At 43.4% G+C, this 16,891-nt stretch overlaps 1 protein-coding gene across 7 annotated transcripts in view; it reads left to right on the top strand.

Moving 5' to 3' along the window:
- The window catches only part of SYCP1 (synaptonemal complex protein 1), a 955,469-nt gene that overhangs the window by 651,603 nt on the left and 286,975 nt on the right, over positions 1 to 16,891 (top strand). For all 7 annotated transcript variants that reach the window (XM_056558361.1, XM_056558359.1, XM_056558362.1 and 4 more), the window contains one exon: positions 1,424 to 1,486. In XM_056558361.1, the coding sequence (XP_056414336.1) occupies positions 1,424 to 1,486 (63 nt within the window). The remainder of the gene's footprint in view (positions 1 to 1,423; positions 1,487 to 16,891) is intronic.

Genomic DNA, 16,891 nt, shown 5'->3' with positions numbered 1-16,891 from the left:
TTTGGGTAAAAAAAGTTTTTTACCCAAATATCCATGGTAAAATGAGGGTGCGTGTGTGCGCGTGTATACCCCGATACACCCTCAGGAAAGGCAGGGGGAGAGAGGCCGTCGCTGCCCGCTTCTCTCCCCCTGCCTTTCCTGGGGTCTAGAGCCCTGCTGCCGGCCCTTCTCTCCCCCTGGCTAGCCAGGGGGAGAGAAGCGGCGCCGACAGCCAGGGGGAGAGAAGGGGCAGCGGCACCCATTGCCGGCGCCGCTGCCCCGTTGCCTCCCCCCATCCCCGGTGGCATAATTACCTGGGTCGGGTCCGCGCTGCTGCAGGCCTCCGGCACGCGTCCCCTGCGTCGTTGCTATGCACGGCGCGGCGCACTGACGTCATGCGCCGCGCCGTGCAGCGCATAGCAACGACGCCGGGGACGCACGCTGGAGGCCTGCAGCAGCGCGGACCCGACCCAGGTAATTATGCCACCGGGGATGGGGGGAGGCAACGGGGCTTCTCTCCCCCTGGCTATCGGCGCCGGCAATGGGGCGCCGGTACCGATAGTCAGGGGGACAGAACGGGCAGCGGCGCCGATAGCCAGGGGGAGAGAAGGGCCGGCAGGAGGGCTCTAGACCCCAGGAAAGGCAGGGGGAGAGAAGCGGACAGCGATGGCCTCTCTCCCCCTGCCTTTCCTGGGGGTATATCGGCGTATAACACGCACATAGACTTTAGGCTAAAAATTTTTGCCTAAAAAGTGCGTGTTATACACCGATAAATACGGTATTTAGGTAAATGAGAAAAATATCATTCGTATAATTATTTGGAACAGACTGTAATACAGTGTCTGTACCTGTGTGTGACGATGGTCTCACAGTTCTTCTGTGATTATCGCCCCAATATTTATTTTTAACAGCATACAAAATTACTCAGATCTCGGGATTTCCCAGGTTGCACTAGTCAGGTGATCAGACGCAGTCTGTCCTGCGTCAATGGGTGGAGCGACCGCTGGGTGGGAGAAAGTTAATTTTGCAACAGCTGTAGGCAGTCTGATTAGGAAACACTGGTGTATTGCATTGAAGGGATCACAGGTGTGTTTCAATTATTGAGGTGGCTGATGTGTTGGAGGGAGGAAAGTGACCTCATACTTACAAACTATGGAACTATGTGATGTGTAGTTTAGAGAACAAAATTCAACATGAAATACCCAGTTCTGGCAGGTACTACTAAAATCACCTTATGGTGGATAACCCCTTTAATACCTGTAAAACGCCCTAGTAATCTAAAGCCCCAAAGCAAACAATCGAAGCAAATTTTTCAAACTGCTTTAACAAATGAATGCTGCCCCATTACTTTTTCTCTTCAGTTTTGAGAATTAAAATTGCAAAGCAATATTTTAATATTATTTTACATGTAACTTTTGATACTTCTTTATTGCCTCTGCCCTAGAAAAAACTATTTGAAAATGAATTTTTGAAAAAAGAAAAACAGCAGAAGACACTGGAAAACAAGGTATGATAATAATCTGAATAATATGGCATACACATTTTTCACCACCCTGTGCAGTATGACATTGTTTTCATTCACAGTGAGGCAGGGGTACTTTCCCTGGAAAACATTTTTTTTTAAGTCAACTGGTGCCAGAAAGTTAAGCCGATAATGACCATGGACGAGTATAGACGTCCAGGTTGGCATCCGTTCCGGCACCTGGACGTCTATACTCGTCCATGTTTCTAACGTTCACCGCTCCTAAACAGAGGTGACAATCTGGTGACGCTCGCTGTCATAGACAGCAGAGGGTCACTGCTACCGGGGCGAGGACCAATCATAGCAGTCCCTTACAGTTTAACCCTTACAGCTGCGGTCGGAAGTGACCGCTGGCTGTAAGTGTTATGACAGAGGGAGGGAGCTCCCTCTGTCACCCCTGCAGCAGCCCTCAGTGCGATCGTGGGGTGCTGTGTGTGATCCGCAGCTGGTGAGGACCTGCCGCACTGCCGGGACCGAAGAAAACTTTGGTCCCGGCAGTTTAACCCTTACAGCCGCGGTTGGAAGCGACTGCGAGCTGTAAGGAGTTTTGGCAGAGGGAGGGGGCTACCTCTGTCTCTCTCCTGTAGCACCCCGCAAAACTAGCAGGCAGCATATATCTGCAATGCTTTGGAATACTAAGTATTCCAAAGCATTAACCCCTTAAGGACCCAGCAGGAGTGAGGTGGCACGGGCGGAGATTGGTGCCAGCGGGGGGTCTACTACCTTTCCCTGGTCCGGCGGGGGTCCTGGTGGCAGGAGCGGCGATGGTCCCGGGGTGCAGGAGGCAGGATACAGCAGGAGGGGAGGCCTGTTCACCTCCTGCTGTTGTTTAGCAACAAGCCTCAGCATGCACAGCCAAAGGGCATGCTGGGAGTATTAGTTTTGCAACATCTGGAGTTCCAACTACAACTCCCAGTATGCCCTTTGGTAGTAGGTGCATGCTGGGAGTTGTAGTTATGCAACAGCTGGAGGCACATTTTTTATATGAAAAAGTGTGCATCCAGCTGTTGCATAACTACAACTCCCAGCATGCACAGACTACCAAAGGGCATGCTGGGAGTTGTAGCTGTGTGCCTCCAGCTGTTGCAAAACTACAACTCTCAGCATGCTCTGAAACTGTCAATGCATGCTGAGTGTTGCAGTTTTGCACCAGCCGGAGACACATTGGTTGTGAAACAGAGTTTGTGTCCTAACTCAGTGTTTCGCAACCAGTGTGCCTCCAGCTGTGTCAAAAATACAACTCCCAGCATGCTCTGAGAGACTGTACATGCTCGGAGTTCTAGTTTTGCAACAGCTGGAGGCACACTAGTTGCAAAACACTGAGTTAAGTAACAAACTCTCAGTGTTGCGCAACCAATGTGCCTCCAGCTGTGGTATAACTACAACACCCAGCATGTATGGTCTGTCAGTGCATGCTGGGAGTTGTAGTTTTGCAACAGCTGGAGGTCCCCCCCCCCCCCATGTGAATGCACAGGGTGCATTCACACAGGCAGGTTTACAGTGAGTTTTGTGCTGCAACTCAAACTCCCAGCGAGAAACTCGCTGTAAACCCAACCGTGTGCATGTACCCTAAAGAATACTACACTACACCTACACAATATAAAAAGTAAAACACTACATATACATATACCCCTACACAGTCCCCCTCAATTAAAAAAAAAAAAAAAAGTCTTGTACGGCACTGTTTGCAAAAAGGAGCCTCCATCTGTTGAAAACCAACAACTCCCAGCATTGCTGGACAGCCACTGACTGTCAAAGCATGCTGGGAGTTTTGCAACAGCTTGAGACACTCTGTTTGGGAAACATTGCCGTATGATATTTTGGTCGCGGATGCAAATCCCCAAAATAGGCCTCAAATGCGCATGGCTCTCTCTCGCTTTGGAGCCCTGCCATATTTCACGGAAATAGTTTAGGGCCACATATTGGGTATTTCTGGACTCGGGAGAAATTGCGTTATAAATTTTGGGGGTCTTTTTCTCCTTTTACCCCTTATGAAAAGGTAAAGTTGGTGTCTACACCAGCATGTTAGTGTATTTTTTATTTATTTTTTACACTAACATGCTGGTGTTGCCCCATAATTTTAATTTTCACAAGCGGTAAAAAGAAAAATAGACCCCCAAAATTTGTAACGCAATTTCTCCTGAGTACGGAAATACCCCATATGTGGGCGTAAAATGTTCTGCGGAAGCACAACAAGGCTCAGGAGTGAGAGCGCACTATGTACATTTGAGGCCTAAATTGGTGATTTGCACAGGGGTGGCTGATTTTACAGCAGTTCTGACATAAACGCAAAACAATAAATACCCACATGTGACCCCATTTTGGAAACTACACCCCTTATGGAATGTAACAAGGGGTATAGTGAGCCTTAACACCCCACAGGTGTTTGACGAATTTTCGTTAAAGTTGGATGTGAAAACGAAAAAAAAAAAAAATTTCACTAAAATGCTGGTGTTACGCTAAATTTTTCATTTTCACAAAGGGAGAATAGGAAATAAGCCCCCCAAAATTTGTAACCCCATTTCGTCCGAGTAAGAACATATCCCATATGTGGATGAAAAGTGCTCTGCGGGCAAACTACAATGCTCAGAAGAGAAGGAGCGACATTGGGATTTTGGAGAGAGAATGGGCCTCATTTACTAAGCTGAAACCGACCAGTTTTTGTCTGGTTATTTTGGCGCAGAGTGTCTGAGACATGTCTGCACCAGTGTGCGACAGGAAAATCCGACAAATCCGACATTGCACTGTGAAAAGCCGAAAGGGGGCGTGGTCTGTCACAGAGGGGCGTGGCCGGTCAGAAAAGGGGAGTGGTTTCGCAACCCAACCGATTTACTATTGAATTCACAGAAAATTCTGTGGATAAATGGCTGCAAATATCGACCTAGGAAAAGCTGGTCCGAAAATGTTCCCGACTTTTCCCAATAGTAAATAGAGAAGAATCCTACAAGTCTGAAACAACTTTTCACACTAGTAAAAACTAGCCACTCATAGTAAATGAGGCCCAATGTGTCCGAAATTAAAGGCCATGATTGTTTACAAAGCCCCCATAGTGCCAGAACAGTGCCCCCCCACTTGTGACCCCATTTTGGAAACTACACCCCTCACAGAAGTTAATAAGGGGTACAGTGAACCTTTACACCCACAGGTGTCTGACAGATTTTTGGAACAGGGGTGCTTGAAAATGAAAAATTAAATTTTTCATTTGCACAGCCCACTGTTCCAAAGATCTGTCAAACGCCAGTGGGGTGTAAATGCTCACTGCACCCCTTATTAAATTCTGTGAGGGGTGTAATTTCCAAAATGGGGTCACATGTGTGGGGTCCACTGTTCTGGTACCACGGGAGCTTTGTAAACGCACATGGCCCCCGACTTCTATTCCAATAGAATTCTCTCTCCAAAAGTTCAATGGCACTCCTCTTCTGAGCATTGTAGTTCACCCGCAGAGCACTTTACATCCATTATGGGGTAGCTCCATACTCAGAATGAAGGAAAAAGGAGGAGGAAAAAACAATTGGGTGCTCTCTAGAGTAGTATTTCGAGGATGGAGGAAAAATGGTGCATATCCCCACCACCAAACACCCAAGGTGACGTACTGACCTTGAGTGGATGTATGAAGAGGTCGGTGGGGCCTCTGTTTTGTGGTTGAGGATATGTAACGATGAGGTTGTCACAGTCTGCTGCTCTCACCCCTATTTTCCGTGTTCCCGAGGGAGACGGACAACAAAGTGATGTAGAGGGTACAAAAAGATCGGGGTTTTTGGAGAGCGCTACTGTATCTCAACGGAAGTTGGAGTGAAACAGAGATCTTGCCAGCACTTACGCAGGACTAACTTTTATTGGTAAAAGAAGTCAATAAGTAAAACAGGACAATGTGTGTCGGCGCACACTCGCGCCTTCCTCAGGTCCATAAATTTAATTACAGAAAAAACATGCAAATGGATAAGTCAATAAAATCAATTTAAAAAAAATTACCAATGGTAGTGCTAATAGTCTGAAGTCAACTTCAAAATGGGACTCCAGAACATAGATTTTCACACGTGTGCATATGTATATAGATGCAGGCATAAAGAACACACAGGCATAAATTTAGGTTTGAACAGGCTTCAGACCGTCAGCATCTGCATGTACACATGTTTTGCAATTTTCATGCATATGCTGACTGTCTGGAGCCTGTTCAAACCTAAATTTATGCCTGTGTGTTCTTTATGCCTGCCTCTACACACCTATGGACACGTGTGAAAATCTATGTTCCCATGAGTCCCATTTTGAAGTTGATTTCAGACTATTAGCACTATCATTGGTAAAAATGTTTTTTTGATTTTATTGACTTTTATCCATTTGCATGTTTTTTCTGTAGTTATATTTGTGGACCTGAGGAAGGCGCGAGTGTGCACCAAAACGTGTTGTCCTGTTTTACTTATGGACTTTTACCACTAAAAGTTATTCCTGCGTAAGTGCTGGCTCGATCTCTGTTTCACTCCAAATCCCGTCGAGATACAGTAGCGCTCTCCAAAAACCCTGATCTTTTTGTACCCTCTACATCACTCCATACTCAGAAGAAATGGGGTTACAAATTTTGTTGGTCATTTTCTCCTATTAACCCTTGTAAAAATGTAAAATTTAGGGGGAAAAACAGCATTTTAGTGAAAAAATTATTTTTTTCATTTACAGATCCAACTTTAACAAAAAGTCGTCAAACACCTGTGAGGGGTGTATTTCCAAAATGGGGCCCCTTGTGGGGGTTCTGTATGGTTCTGGCAGCTAAAACCCTTTGCAGGCAAGAAGTGCGGCCTATAATCCATTCGGCCTAAAATGATGCCCTGAAAGCCAAATGGCGCTCCTCTCCTTCTGGGTCCTACCACGTGGCCAAAGAACCAAATATGGCCTAAGCGGGGGTATTTCCAAACACGGGCCGAGCATCTTAATAAAATATAGGGTGCATTTCTTGCAATATCAGAAGTGATGTACAAAAAATATGCCCCACAAATGATGCATTTGTGAAAAAAGGCAAATTTCGAATTTTTAACACTGACTTTATAATAATTCCTGCCTAAAAACTATGGTGTGAAAATACTTACTGTACTCCCTAGCGAATACCTTGAGGGGTCTAGTTTTTAAAATGGGCTCATTTTGGGGGGGGGGGGTGTTCCTATGTTCTACCACCTTCAAATTTCTGCAAACCTTGCATAGCACATAAAAAAAAAATGTACTTTTCAAATTTTCTAAATTTCAAGTTAAATTGTTAGGCTTTTAATTAATTTAAAATGTTAATTTAAAAAAAAATGCTGTAAAAATAAAGTAGACATCTGAAAGTATAAGTTTCATAAACTATTTGATCAGTAAGTATAAATATATGCAACCTATTAGTGTTAAAATAGAAAAAAATCATAATTAAAAAAAAAAAATTTATGATTTTTTGCATTGTAAAAAAACAAACTACAAATGATATTGGCTTACTGTACATGTACATGAAGGATAACTTTTGACAAAAAAAAACATTGTCAGAATTATCGTGATTGGCAAAACGTTACCAGAGTTATTCTCTAATAAAGACATACATCCCCAATTTGAAAAAACAGGCCTGGTCTTTCAGGGGTGTACAGGTTTATTTGTATTGGTCCTTAAGGGGTTAAACAGATTTGTAAATTACTTCTATTTAAAAATCTTAATCCTTCCAGTACTTATCAGCTGCTGTTATGCTCCACAGGAAGTTCTTCTCTTTTTGAATTTCCTTTCCCTTTCGTCCTAACCAGCAGCACAAGTGGGGTGTTCTCCCCTGTGAAGCTGGCAGGACGGTGGAATTTTTAACTCTTCCCAAGTAATTAACTTTTAATTATCCCCCTATAAAGGGCCTCCTCCCACAGGCCACATTGCTTTTTTTCTGTCCTGTGCGGACAGCAGGACGTTGCAGGCTCTGTATTTTTTTCAGAGCCTGCATGGAATAATTTGTTCCCCTTTCTAAGGGGTTTTTACTTATTTTTCTCTTTCTTACTTTTCTGCAGCTCTTGCTGCTTTGCTGAGCCTTGGGGTCCCCGTGTCTTGCGGCACTTTGTGCTGTAGGGAGTGCCACGGGACTGGTGGCTCTGAGTCCGGCTGCTCCATGGCGCTCTCAGTACGGCGCTAAGGGTGCCGCTTTGTTTGTTTGTTTCTGCTATCGGGCTATTCTGCCCTTGCCTGTCAGCATCTGCTTCTGTAGCATCTCCGGCCTCCGCTCTTTGTTGCGGAGCCCCGGACCGGAAGTACGTCATCTGACAACATCCGGTCTGGTGTTTCTCTTCTCTTTGGGGTTATTCAGCATGATCTGCCCCTTCCAGCACATAGGAAGGGGCACATACAAAGAAATATATATTTTGTTAAGATTTCTAAATCTTGACACTGCATCAGCTGCGTCACTTCTGGGGGGCGGAGCCTATTTAAAAATTGGCACCCTTTCTCTTATATATAGGCAGCATTGGCCTTTATTAGGCCTCTTGCTGCCTATCTAGCCAGACTACACTCTGTTGTGGTACCTGCTGTATTGTGTTTTTTTTGCATAGAGCATTATCTATTTCATAGGTAGCCTTTCTTCTGTTGCGCTGCAACAAAGTGAGTTTAGGGTTCTTTCTAACCTATTGTTTTTAATTCCTGAAAAATGTCTACTCCTCCGTCGAGTGATCCATATTCTGGGGGACGCAAGTCAGCCTCTAAAAGACGCCATCTGACTTGCGCTGATTGTTGTTCTCCGCTACCTCATGCCTATGAATTCAATAGGTATCCTGGATGTCATCCACCTGCTAATGCGGCTGAGCCTACGGTTCATGACATGTTCGTCTGGATGAAGGAGTTTATGGGGAATTCTATTAATGAAATCAAGAATTCCCTTTCAACCAAGAGGCCTCGAACCTCATCTAGTCCTCCTTCTATTGTGGAAGATTCCGCCATGTCCATGGGAGATCAGTTGGAACAATCAGTGGAAGAAGTATTCTCTCTGCCTCTTTTTCCTGTTGAAAAGACGCAGAGATTACTTAGATCCATCCGATCAGGCGATCAGGATGTTGATCTGGGGGAAACCTCAACATCCACCTCTAGAGGACCCTGGTTTTTCAAAGTGGATGACACACTTAAAAAACTAATGAAGGCTGAGTGGAAGTATCCGGACAAGCCTGCTGTTCTCACCCGGAGTTTCAAGTTGATGTACCCGCTGTCTGAAGCTAAATCGGATTCCTGGGTTCCACCACCAAAAGTGGAAATGTCTGTCAACAAGTTGTCTAAGAGAGTCTCAGTTCCTGCTGACGATGGCAGCAACTTCCAGGACCCCCTCTATAGGAAAGTGGACTCCCTGTTAAGGCACAATTATTCTGCGTCCTCAGCATCTGCCTCGGTAGCTGTTACTTCAAGTGAGGTTGCAAGCTTCGTTAAGGAGCGTGTTCTCCATATCCAATCTTAAATTGAGAACAATGTTGCTAGGGAGGACATCCTAGACAGCTTCAAGATTCTTCTTCTCGGGGTGGACTTCTTATGTGAGTCAACCCAACAGCACCTTAAACTTGCCGCCAAGTCTATGGGTCTCTCTTCTGCAAGCAGGCGCCCCTTATGGTTACGCCCCTGGGTGGCGGATAACACTTCAACGTTTAACTTGTGTGGGATGCCCTTTGAGCCTAATTGGCTCTTTTGGATCTGAGTTAGATTGCATTATGGAGGGTTTTGCCGACAAGAAGGGTAAATTACAACGATAACCAAGGAAAAAGGAAGCCAGCACTGTAGACATGCACTGTAGACATACATGCAATATGTGGATCAGACGCACCTAGGTTATGCAAGTGGAGCTGTTAAGACTCTGGATATGACAGGTGGTGCTCTGCTCACGTAAGAATATACAGTCCCAAAAGATACAAGAAAACAGATGTAACGGAGCACTCACCCGGCGAACTAGAAAATCCAGATCAACGTAATCCTCCACTTCGGATCGTCCAACTTCATTTGTACTTAACAATAATTGTTTTGAGTATAGTGGAGCATGGTGTAGGCAATTGCTGGGGACCGCGATGGGGTCCCCAGTATCTTGTGTTTTTGCCAATATATTTTTGGCCATTTGTGAACAGAATTATATTTTTACACCACTAAATCCCTTTCCCCACCATATTCAATTGATATTACATTATGTGGACAATATTCTCATCATATGGTCAGGGTCCCCAATAGAGTTGACTAAATTTGGGTCTTATTTAAATGACATTAATGAGGACAACATGATTTTCACACAGTTGTTTGGAGGCACTTCTTTAGAGTTTCTAGATGTAAAATTGGAGGTGAGGGAAGGTACCCTACACATGTCAGGGTTCAGGAAAGAAACAGCTCGAAATGCTATTTTACATTTTGATTCCTCACACCCTACAAAACAAAAAGTAGTATCCCTTATAGTCAACTGATCCATTTAAAACAAATTAATTCAGATCCACAAACATTTGGATAACAGGCAGATGATTTAGCCAATCGCCTGGTTGCTAGGGGTTATCCCTGTCAAGTGCTTTCACAGGCTAGAAGAAAGATTGAAACAGTTTCCAGGAAAGAATTAATTGAGGGGAACAGCATTTCAAAAACGCAAGCTTCAAGAGCAGTATTCACGTTTAAAAACACTCCAGTGAATGAGAAAATTAAACAAGCCATTTTCCAAAACTGGTACATGTTGCAAAACGATCCAGACATCTCTGAAATTACTATTGAAAAACCAATTATAAATCATAAGCGAAATAAAACTATTGATTATTTGAAGAGCAATAATATTAAAAAAGCATGCACCAGGAGGAGAACTTGGTTGGAAGAATGTACCCGGGTGGGTAGTGTATGAATATCAAATCAGATGTTCTAAAATTAGGAGGTCACATTGTGAACATAAAACAAACAATGACATGCAGATCTAAATATGTTGTCTACTGTATGAAATGTACATGCAGTTATTATTACATTGGAAAAACAATTCGTCCTCTATTTCACCGCATTCGCGAACACAGGAGGACGGGGTTAAAATCTATGGAGTATGCGTGATGACGCGAGTGCGGCCTGACGAAGTGCCAAGCGGCGTGATATGGTCCGTGGCCAGTGGCTGAAACTCCCCAGGTTTCAACTGCCGCCTCCCTGCTCTGGTCGATTACGTTGATCTGGATTTTCTCGTTTGCCAGGTGAGTGCTCCGTTACATCAATTTTCTTGTATCAAGGAGGGTAAATGTTTACCTGTACAAACCTTTCGTGGCTAAGGTAGCACTAGAGGGGGAAGTGCCAGGGCCCTTCCAGATCCCAAATATACCAGTCTAATCAGAAGCGTGGTGGAGGACATGGCCGTGGCAAAGACCGTAAGGCGGAGCTATGACTCTCCTCTAAGGTCCACCAGGGTTTCCCCTCTCCCTTTCCTTCTATAAAGTTAGGTAGAGAAGTTATCTAGCAATCCCCCTCTGGTCTGAGGTCGTTTAAGTTTATTTCTGTCAACCTGGATGGAAGAAATCCAGGATCCTTGGGTTCTAGACATTATTCAGTTGGGGTACAAAATAGATTTCATTTCCCCTCCTCCAAGGAAATTTTTTTAACGAAACAGGCTATTCTAGAGGACTCTGTCCTCCAGTACATAGAAGTACATCGAAAAGCATGTGCTGGAAGAAGTTCCCCACGATCAGAGAGGATCAGGGGTGTAGATCTTTGCTTTCTTAACCATTTCATAAAGAAAAGGCGGTTCAGAATGGAAACCATTTGCTCAGTCATCATCATCCTGGACCTTCAAGATCTTATGGTTACCAGCGACTTGAAGGATGCTTACCTTCATGACCCTATTTTTTAGACTTGTGCACAAGAAAAAGTTTCGTTTCGTTTCGTTTTGGATAAAATTTTCGGTTCGGTAATATTTTCGGTTTTATATTTCGGATACATTCGGTATTCGGGTGTTCGGTTAGATTTTTCGGATACATTCAGTATTCGGGTTTTTATTTTCTTTTGGATACATTTGATATTCGGGTACATTCGGGTAAATCTTTTTATTCTTTTTTGGACTTTAGCGATCCTAAAAAATTATGGAGATACCTTTTTTATTAAAATTTTGTAGGGTACCATAAAAAAAAATAATATAAAAGCTACAGTAGTGATGGAAAAAATTGTATCTAACGAAATGTATCTTTTTTATTATGAAATGTTCATTAATTTTTAAACAGGGATCAATTCATGTGAGTGGGTAAAGCACTAAAAATGTAGCCGACAATAATAAAAATATAGTGTGTGCGTGTTTTTCACTTTAAATTTTTTTAGGTAGTACTACTACTCCCAGCATGGAACACACTGTTTCATGATGGGAGTAGTAGTACCTGTACTAATTGACAGATCGCCGGGGTCCCTTGCGATCCTCTTGTATAATATATAGATGCGGCGGCCGATCTTCTATGGTCCCCTGCACTGACGTATATATACACATATTCATATTTCCCACAGAGCTGTGATTGGCCAGATGGTTCCAGCCAATCACAGCTCTCTGTGAGAAATAGGAATATGTGTATATATACGGCAGTGCAGGGGACCATAGGAGAGCGGCTGCCGCATCCATACATTATACAGGAGGATCACAGCGGGTGTCAGGAGTGATACTTGCAGTGATTTTTCCTTAACTACAAGTACTACTACTCCCAACATGGTGTATATTCTGCTCCATGCTGGGAGATGTAGTACCTGCATTAATAGACAGATCGCAGTGGGTGTCAGAAGTTACACAAGCTGCGATATGTCTATTAATGCAGGTACTACAGCTCCCAGCATGGAGCAGAGTATTCTCCATGTTGGGAGTAGTAGTACCTGCAGTAAGGGACAGATCACAGCAGATGTCACTCCTCCTGACACCCGCTGTGAATGTCGGGATCAGCTGTTCTCAAGGCTACAGAGCCAGGAGAACAGCTGACGCTGAGCCGTAGGTATACATGGTATATCTACTGCCCAGCAAGAATTTACAGTGAGCCTGCAATGTGTATACAGTATACACATTGCTGGCTCACTTAACCCCTTGCTGAGCTGTGCGCTATGCGCAAGCCCAGCAAGGAAAGAATTAGCTTACACTGCTGGATAGTGTAGGTTAACCGTTTGGGCAGTATACACTCTATACAGCTATCTATAGATAGCTGTATATAGTGTATACAGAAGACAAAGTCCGCTTACTTCCCTCGAGTCCCGGGCAGGTCCGTGTAGCTCCGCCCCTAGTGATGACGTCATTAGGGGGCGGAGCTACAGACGGGATTCAGGCTAATCTGAAGCTCTGTTCACATTGTCCGTTTTGGATAATGGGAACAGACCCTTCTGCCAGTGTCTACCCAGACAAGGAGACTCCAGCTGTTGCTAAACTACAACTCTCAGCATGCCCAGACTGCCAAAGGCTGTCTGGGCATGCTGGAAGTTGTAGTTTTGCACCAATTGGTGGCTCCCTGTTTGGGTGCTCTCCCCAGCGGACAGCGCCAAAAATGTCATAACCAATTTTTTGTGTTTTTTTTTCTTCTCGTTTCAGATATGTGTATGCAGAGGATTACGGTGGATTCGATGGATTACGGTGGATTAATTTTTTTTCTTTTAATAAAGCGGTTAACGAGGGCTGTGGGGGAGTGTTTTTTAAAATAAAATAATTTTTCCAATGTGTTGTGTTTTTTTTTTTTATTGAGTTTTCAGGCTTAGTAGTGGAAGCCGGTCTTATTGACGGAATCCATTACTAAGCCAGGACTTAGCGCTAGCCCCAAAAACAGCTAGCGCTAACCCCCAATTATTACCCCGGTACCCACCGCCACACGGGTGCCGGGAAGAGCCGGTACCAACAGGCCCGGAGCGTCAAAAATGGTGCTTCTTGGCCTAGGCGATAACAAGCTGGCATTGTTTAGGCTGGGGAGGGCCAGTAACAGTGGTCCTCGCGTAGCCTGGTAACATCAGGCTGTTGGTGACAGGTTGGTATTGTGCTGAGTATGAAAATACGGGGAACCCTATATGTTTTTTTATTTTATTTAAATAAATAAAAAAACACATAGGGTTCCCCGTATTTTCATTCTCAGCACAATACCAACCAAACAACAACATCCTGACGTTACCAGGGTGGGCGAGGACCATTGCTACTGGCGCTCCCCAGCCTAAATAACGCCAGCCTGTTACCGCCCAGGCCCAGGAGCACCATTTTTGACGCTCCGGGCCTGTTGGTACCGGCTCTTCCTGGCACCCCTGTGGCGGTGGGTACCGGGGTAATAATTGGGGGTTAGTAATGGAGGTTAGCCCTGGCTTAGTAATGGATTCCGTCAATAAGACCAGCTTCCACTACTAAGCCTGAAAATTCAATAAAAAAAAACACAACACATTGGAAAAATTATTTTATTTTAAAAAACACTCCCTCACAGCCCTCGTTAACCATTTTATTAAAAAAAATAATAATAATGAATCCGCCGTAATCCATTGAATCCGTTGTAATCCTCTGCATACACGGATCTGAAACGAGAAGAAAAAAAATAAAAAATTGGTTATGACATTTTTGGCGCTGTCCGCTGGGGAGAGCCCCCATGATGCAATGTCTACAACAGGGAGCCACCAATTGGTGCAAAACTACAACTCCCAGCATGCCCAGACAGCCTTTGGCTTTCTGGGAATGCTGGGAGTTGTAGTTTAGCAACAGCTGGAATACCCCTTTAAGGTGAAAAAGGTTGAAAAATTACCCCTGTCTGGGTAGACACTGGCAGAAGGGTATGTTCCCATTATCCAAAACGGACAATGTGAACAGAGCTTCAGACTAGCCTGAATCCTGTCTGTAGCTCTGCCCCTAATGATGTCATCACTAGGGGGCGGAGCTACACAGACCTGCCTGGGACTCGAGGGAAGTAAGCGGACTTCCTCTTCTATATACACTTTATACAGCTATCTATAGATAGCTGCTTATAGTGTATATCGCCCAAAGGGTTAACCTACACTGTCCAGCAGTGTAAGCTAATTCTTTCCTTGCTGGGCTTGCACATAGCGCACAGCTCAGCAAGGGGTTAAGTGAGCCAGCAATGTGTATACTGTATACACATTGCAGACTCACTGTAAGTTCTTGCTGGGTAGATATACGATGTATACCTACGGCCCAGCGTCAGCTGTTCTCCTGGCTCTGTAGCCTTGAGAACAGCTGATCCCGACATTCACATCAGGAGGATCGCAGCGGGTGTCAGGAGGAGTGACATCCGCTGTGATCTGTCCCTTACTGCAGGTACTACTACTCTCAACATGGAGCAAACTCTGCTCCATGCTGGGAGCTGTAGTACCTGCATTAATAGACATAGGGGACCCCGGCGATCTGTCAATTAGTGTAGGTAACTACTACTCCCATCATGGAACAGTGTTTTCCATGCTGGGAGTAGTAGTACTACATAAAAAAAATTAAAAAATCTAAAGTGAAAAACACGCACACACTACATTTTTATTATTGTCGGCTACATTTTTAGTGCTTTACCCGCTCACATAAATTGATCCCTGTTTAAAAATCAATAAACATTTCATATTGAAAAAGATACATTTCGTTAGATACAATTTTTTACATCACTACTGTATCTTTTATATTATTTTATTTTTATTAGAATTAATTCTTTACGTTCGTTTACGGATAACGAATATATTCGTTATTTACCGCATGCATTCGGTAAATAACGAATGCATTCGTTATTTTGCTATTCGTATTATCGTGGCTATTCGGGAATGTTCAAAATATGTTTTCGTGCATTCGGATCTGTCCGAATGCAAAAAAAAAAAAAAACGGTAAAATTTGGTAAATTAGACATTCGTGCCGAAACGAATTGCACATGTCTACAATTTTTCCTGTTCACAGGATGTTCTTGTGGGTTGCTGTCACCATAATAGGTATGGTAAAGCATCTCCAGTTTGCCATTCTGCCCTTTGGCTTTTCTTCCGCTCTCCATACCTTTACAAAGGTGATGGCTCCAGTGGTCTCTGCTCTCAGACTAAAAGGTCTAGAGATCATTCCTTACCTAGACGAATGGCTTTTAACCCCTTAAGGACTCAGCCCTTTTTCACCTTAAAGGGATATTCCAGGAAAAAAATTTTTTTTCTTTTATCAACTGGCTCCAGAAAGGTAAACAGGTAAATCTTAATCGTTTCAATAATTATCAGCTGCTGAAGTTGAGTTATTGTTTTCTGTCTGGCAACAGTGCTCTCTGCTGACATCTCTGCTTGTCTCTGGAACTGCACAGAGTAGAAGAGGTATGCTATGGGGATTTGCTTCTAAACTGGGCAGTTCCCGAGACACGTGTCATCAGAGAGCACTTAGACAGAAAAGAACAACTAAACTTCATCAGCTCATAAGTACTGAAAGGATTAAGATTTTTTAATAGAAGTAATTTACAAATCTGTTTAACTTTCTGGAGCCAGTTGATATATAAAAACTATTTTTTTTCCTGGATAACCCCTTTAAGGACTGAGCTCTTTTTTTTGCAATTCTGACCACTGTCACTTTATGCATTAATAAATGTGGGATGCTTTTACTGATTATTCTGATTCCGAGATAGTTTTTTTGTGACATATTCTACTTTAACATAATGGTAAATTTTCGTTGTTACTTGCATCCTTTCTTGGTGAAAAATCCCCAAATTTCATGAAAATTTTAAAAATGTTGCATTTTACTAACTTTGAAACTCTTTGGCCCAAATTTATCATTGTAGGTGTAAGTGAAGCATTTTTTTACACCTTTTTTGTGTGCTGATAATGTGTTAGAGCACCAAATGTATTAAATGTTCACAGAGCATTTGATAAATTTTGTGCAGGTAAACATTTTGTGAAATTTCTCTCTTCACATACACCAAAAAGCTACGCCAGGTCTGGGATGGTGTAGTTTTAGACACTTTTCAGTGGCTTTGCGCCTTTTTTGCGCCTTTTTACAAAAAGGTGCAGTTCATAAATTTCAGTCCACGGCATACGCTGAATTGAAAAGCGTGTACTGCTACTCCAAAACATCTGGAATGACTAAAATATTCTACCACCAAAAGGCGCAGAATAACACACAGTGCGCCAAAATAGCGCCTTTTGTACGGAGAAAAAAAGGTGTAAACTCATTGATAAATGTCGGCCACTGTCTCTAAGGAAAATGGACATACCAAATAAATTATATTTTGATTCACACATACAATATGTCTACTTTATGTTTGCATCATAAAGTTGACATGTTTTTACTTTTGGGAGACATCATAGAGCTTCAAAGTTCCGCAGGAATTTTTCACAAAATTTTGAAAATCTGAATTTTTCAGGGACCAGTTCAGTTTTGGATTTGAGGGGTCTTCATATTAGAAATACCCCATAAATGACCCCATTATAAAAACTGAACCCCACAAAGTATTCAAAATGACATTCAGAAAGTGTGTTAACCCTTTAGGT

Source organism: Hyla sarda, chromosome 2, assembly GCF_029499605.1.
Source record: "Hyla sarda isolate aHylSar1 chromosome 2, aHylSar1.hap1, whole genome shotgun sequence".
Taxonomy (NCBI): domain Eukaryota; kingdom Metazoa; phylum Chordata; class Amphibia; order Anura; family Hylidae; genus Hyla; species Hyla sarda.
The sequence above is the reverse complement of the archived record's forward strand: the minus strand, read 5'-3'. Positions and strand labels throughout refer to the sequence as shown.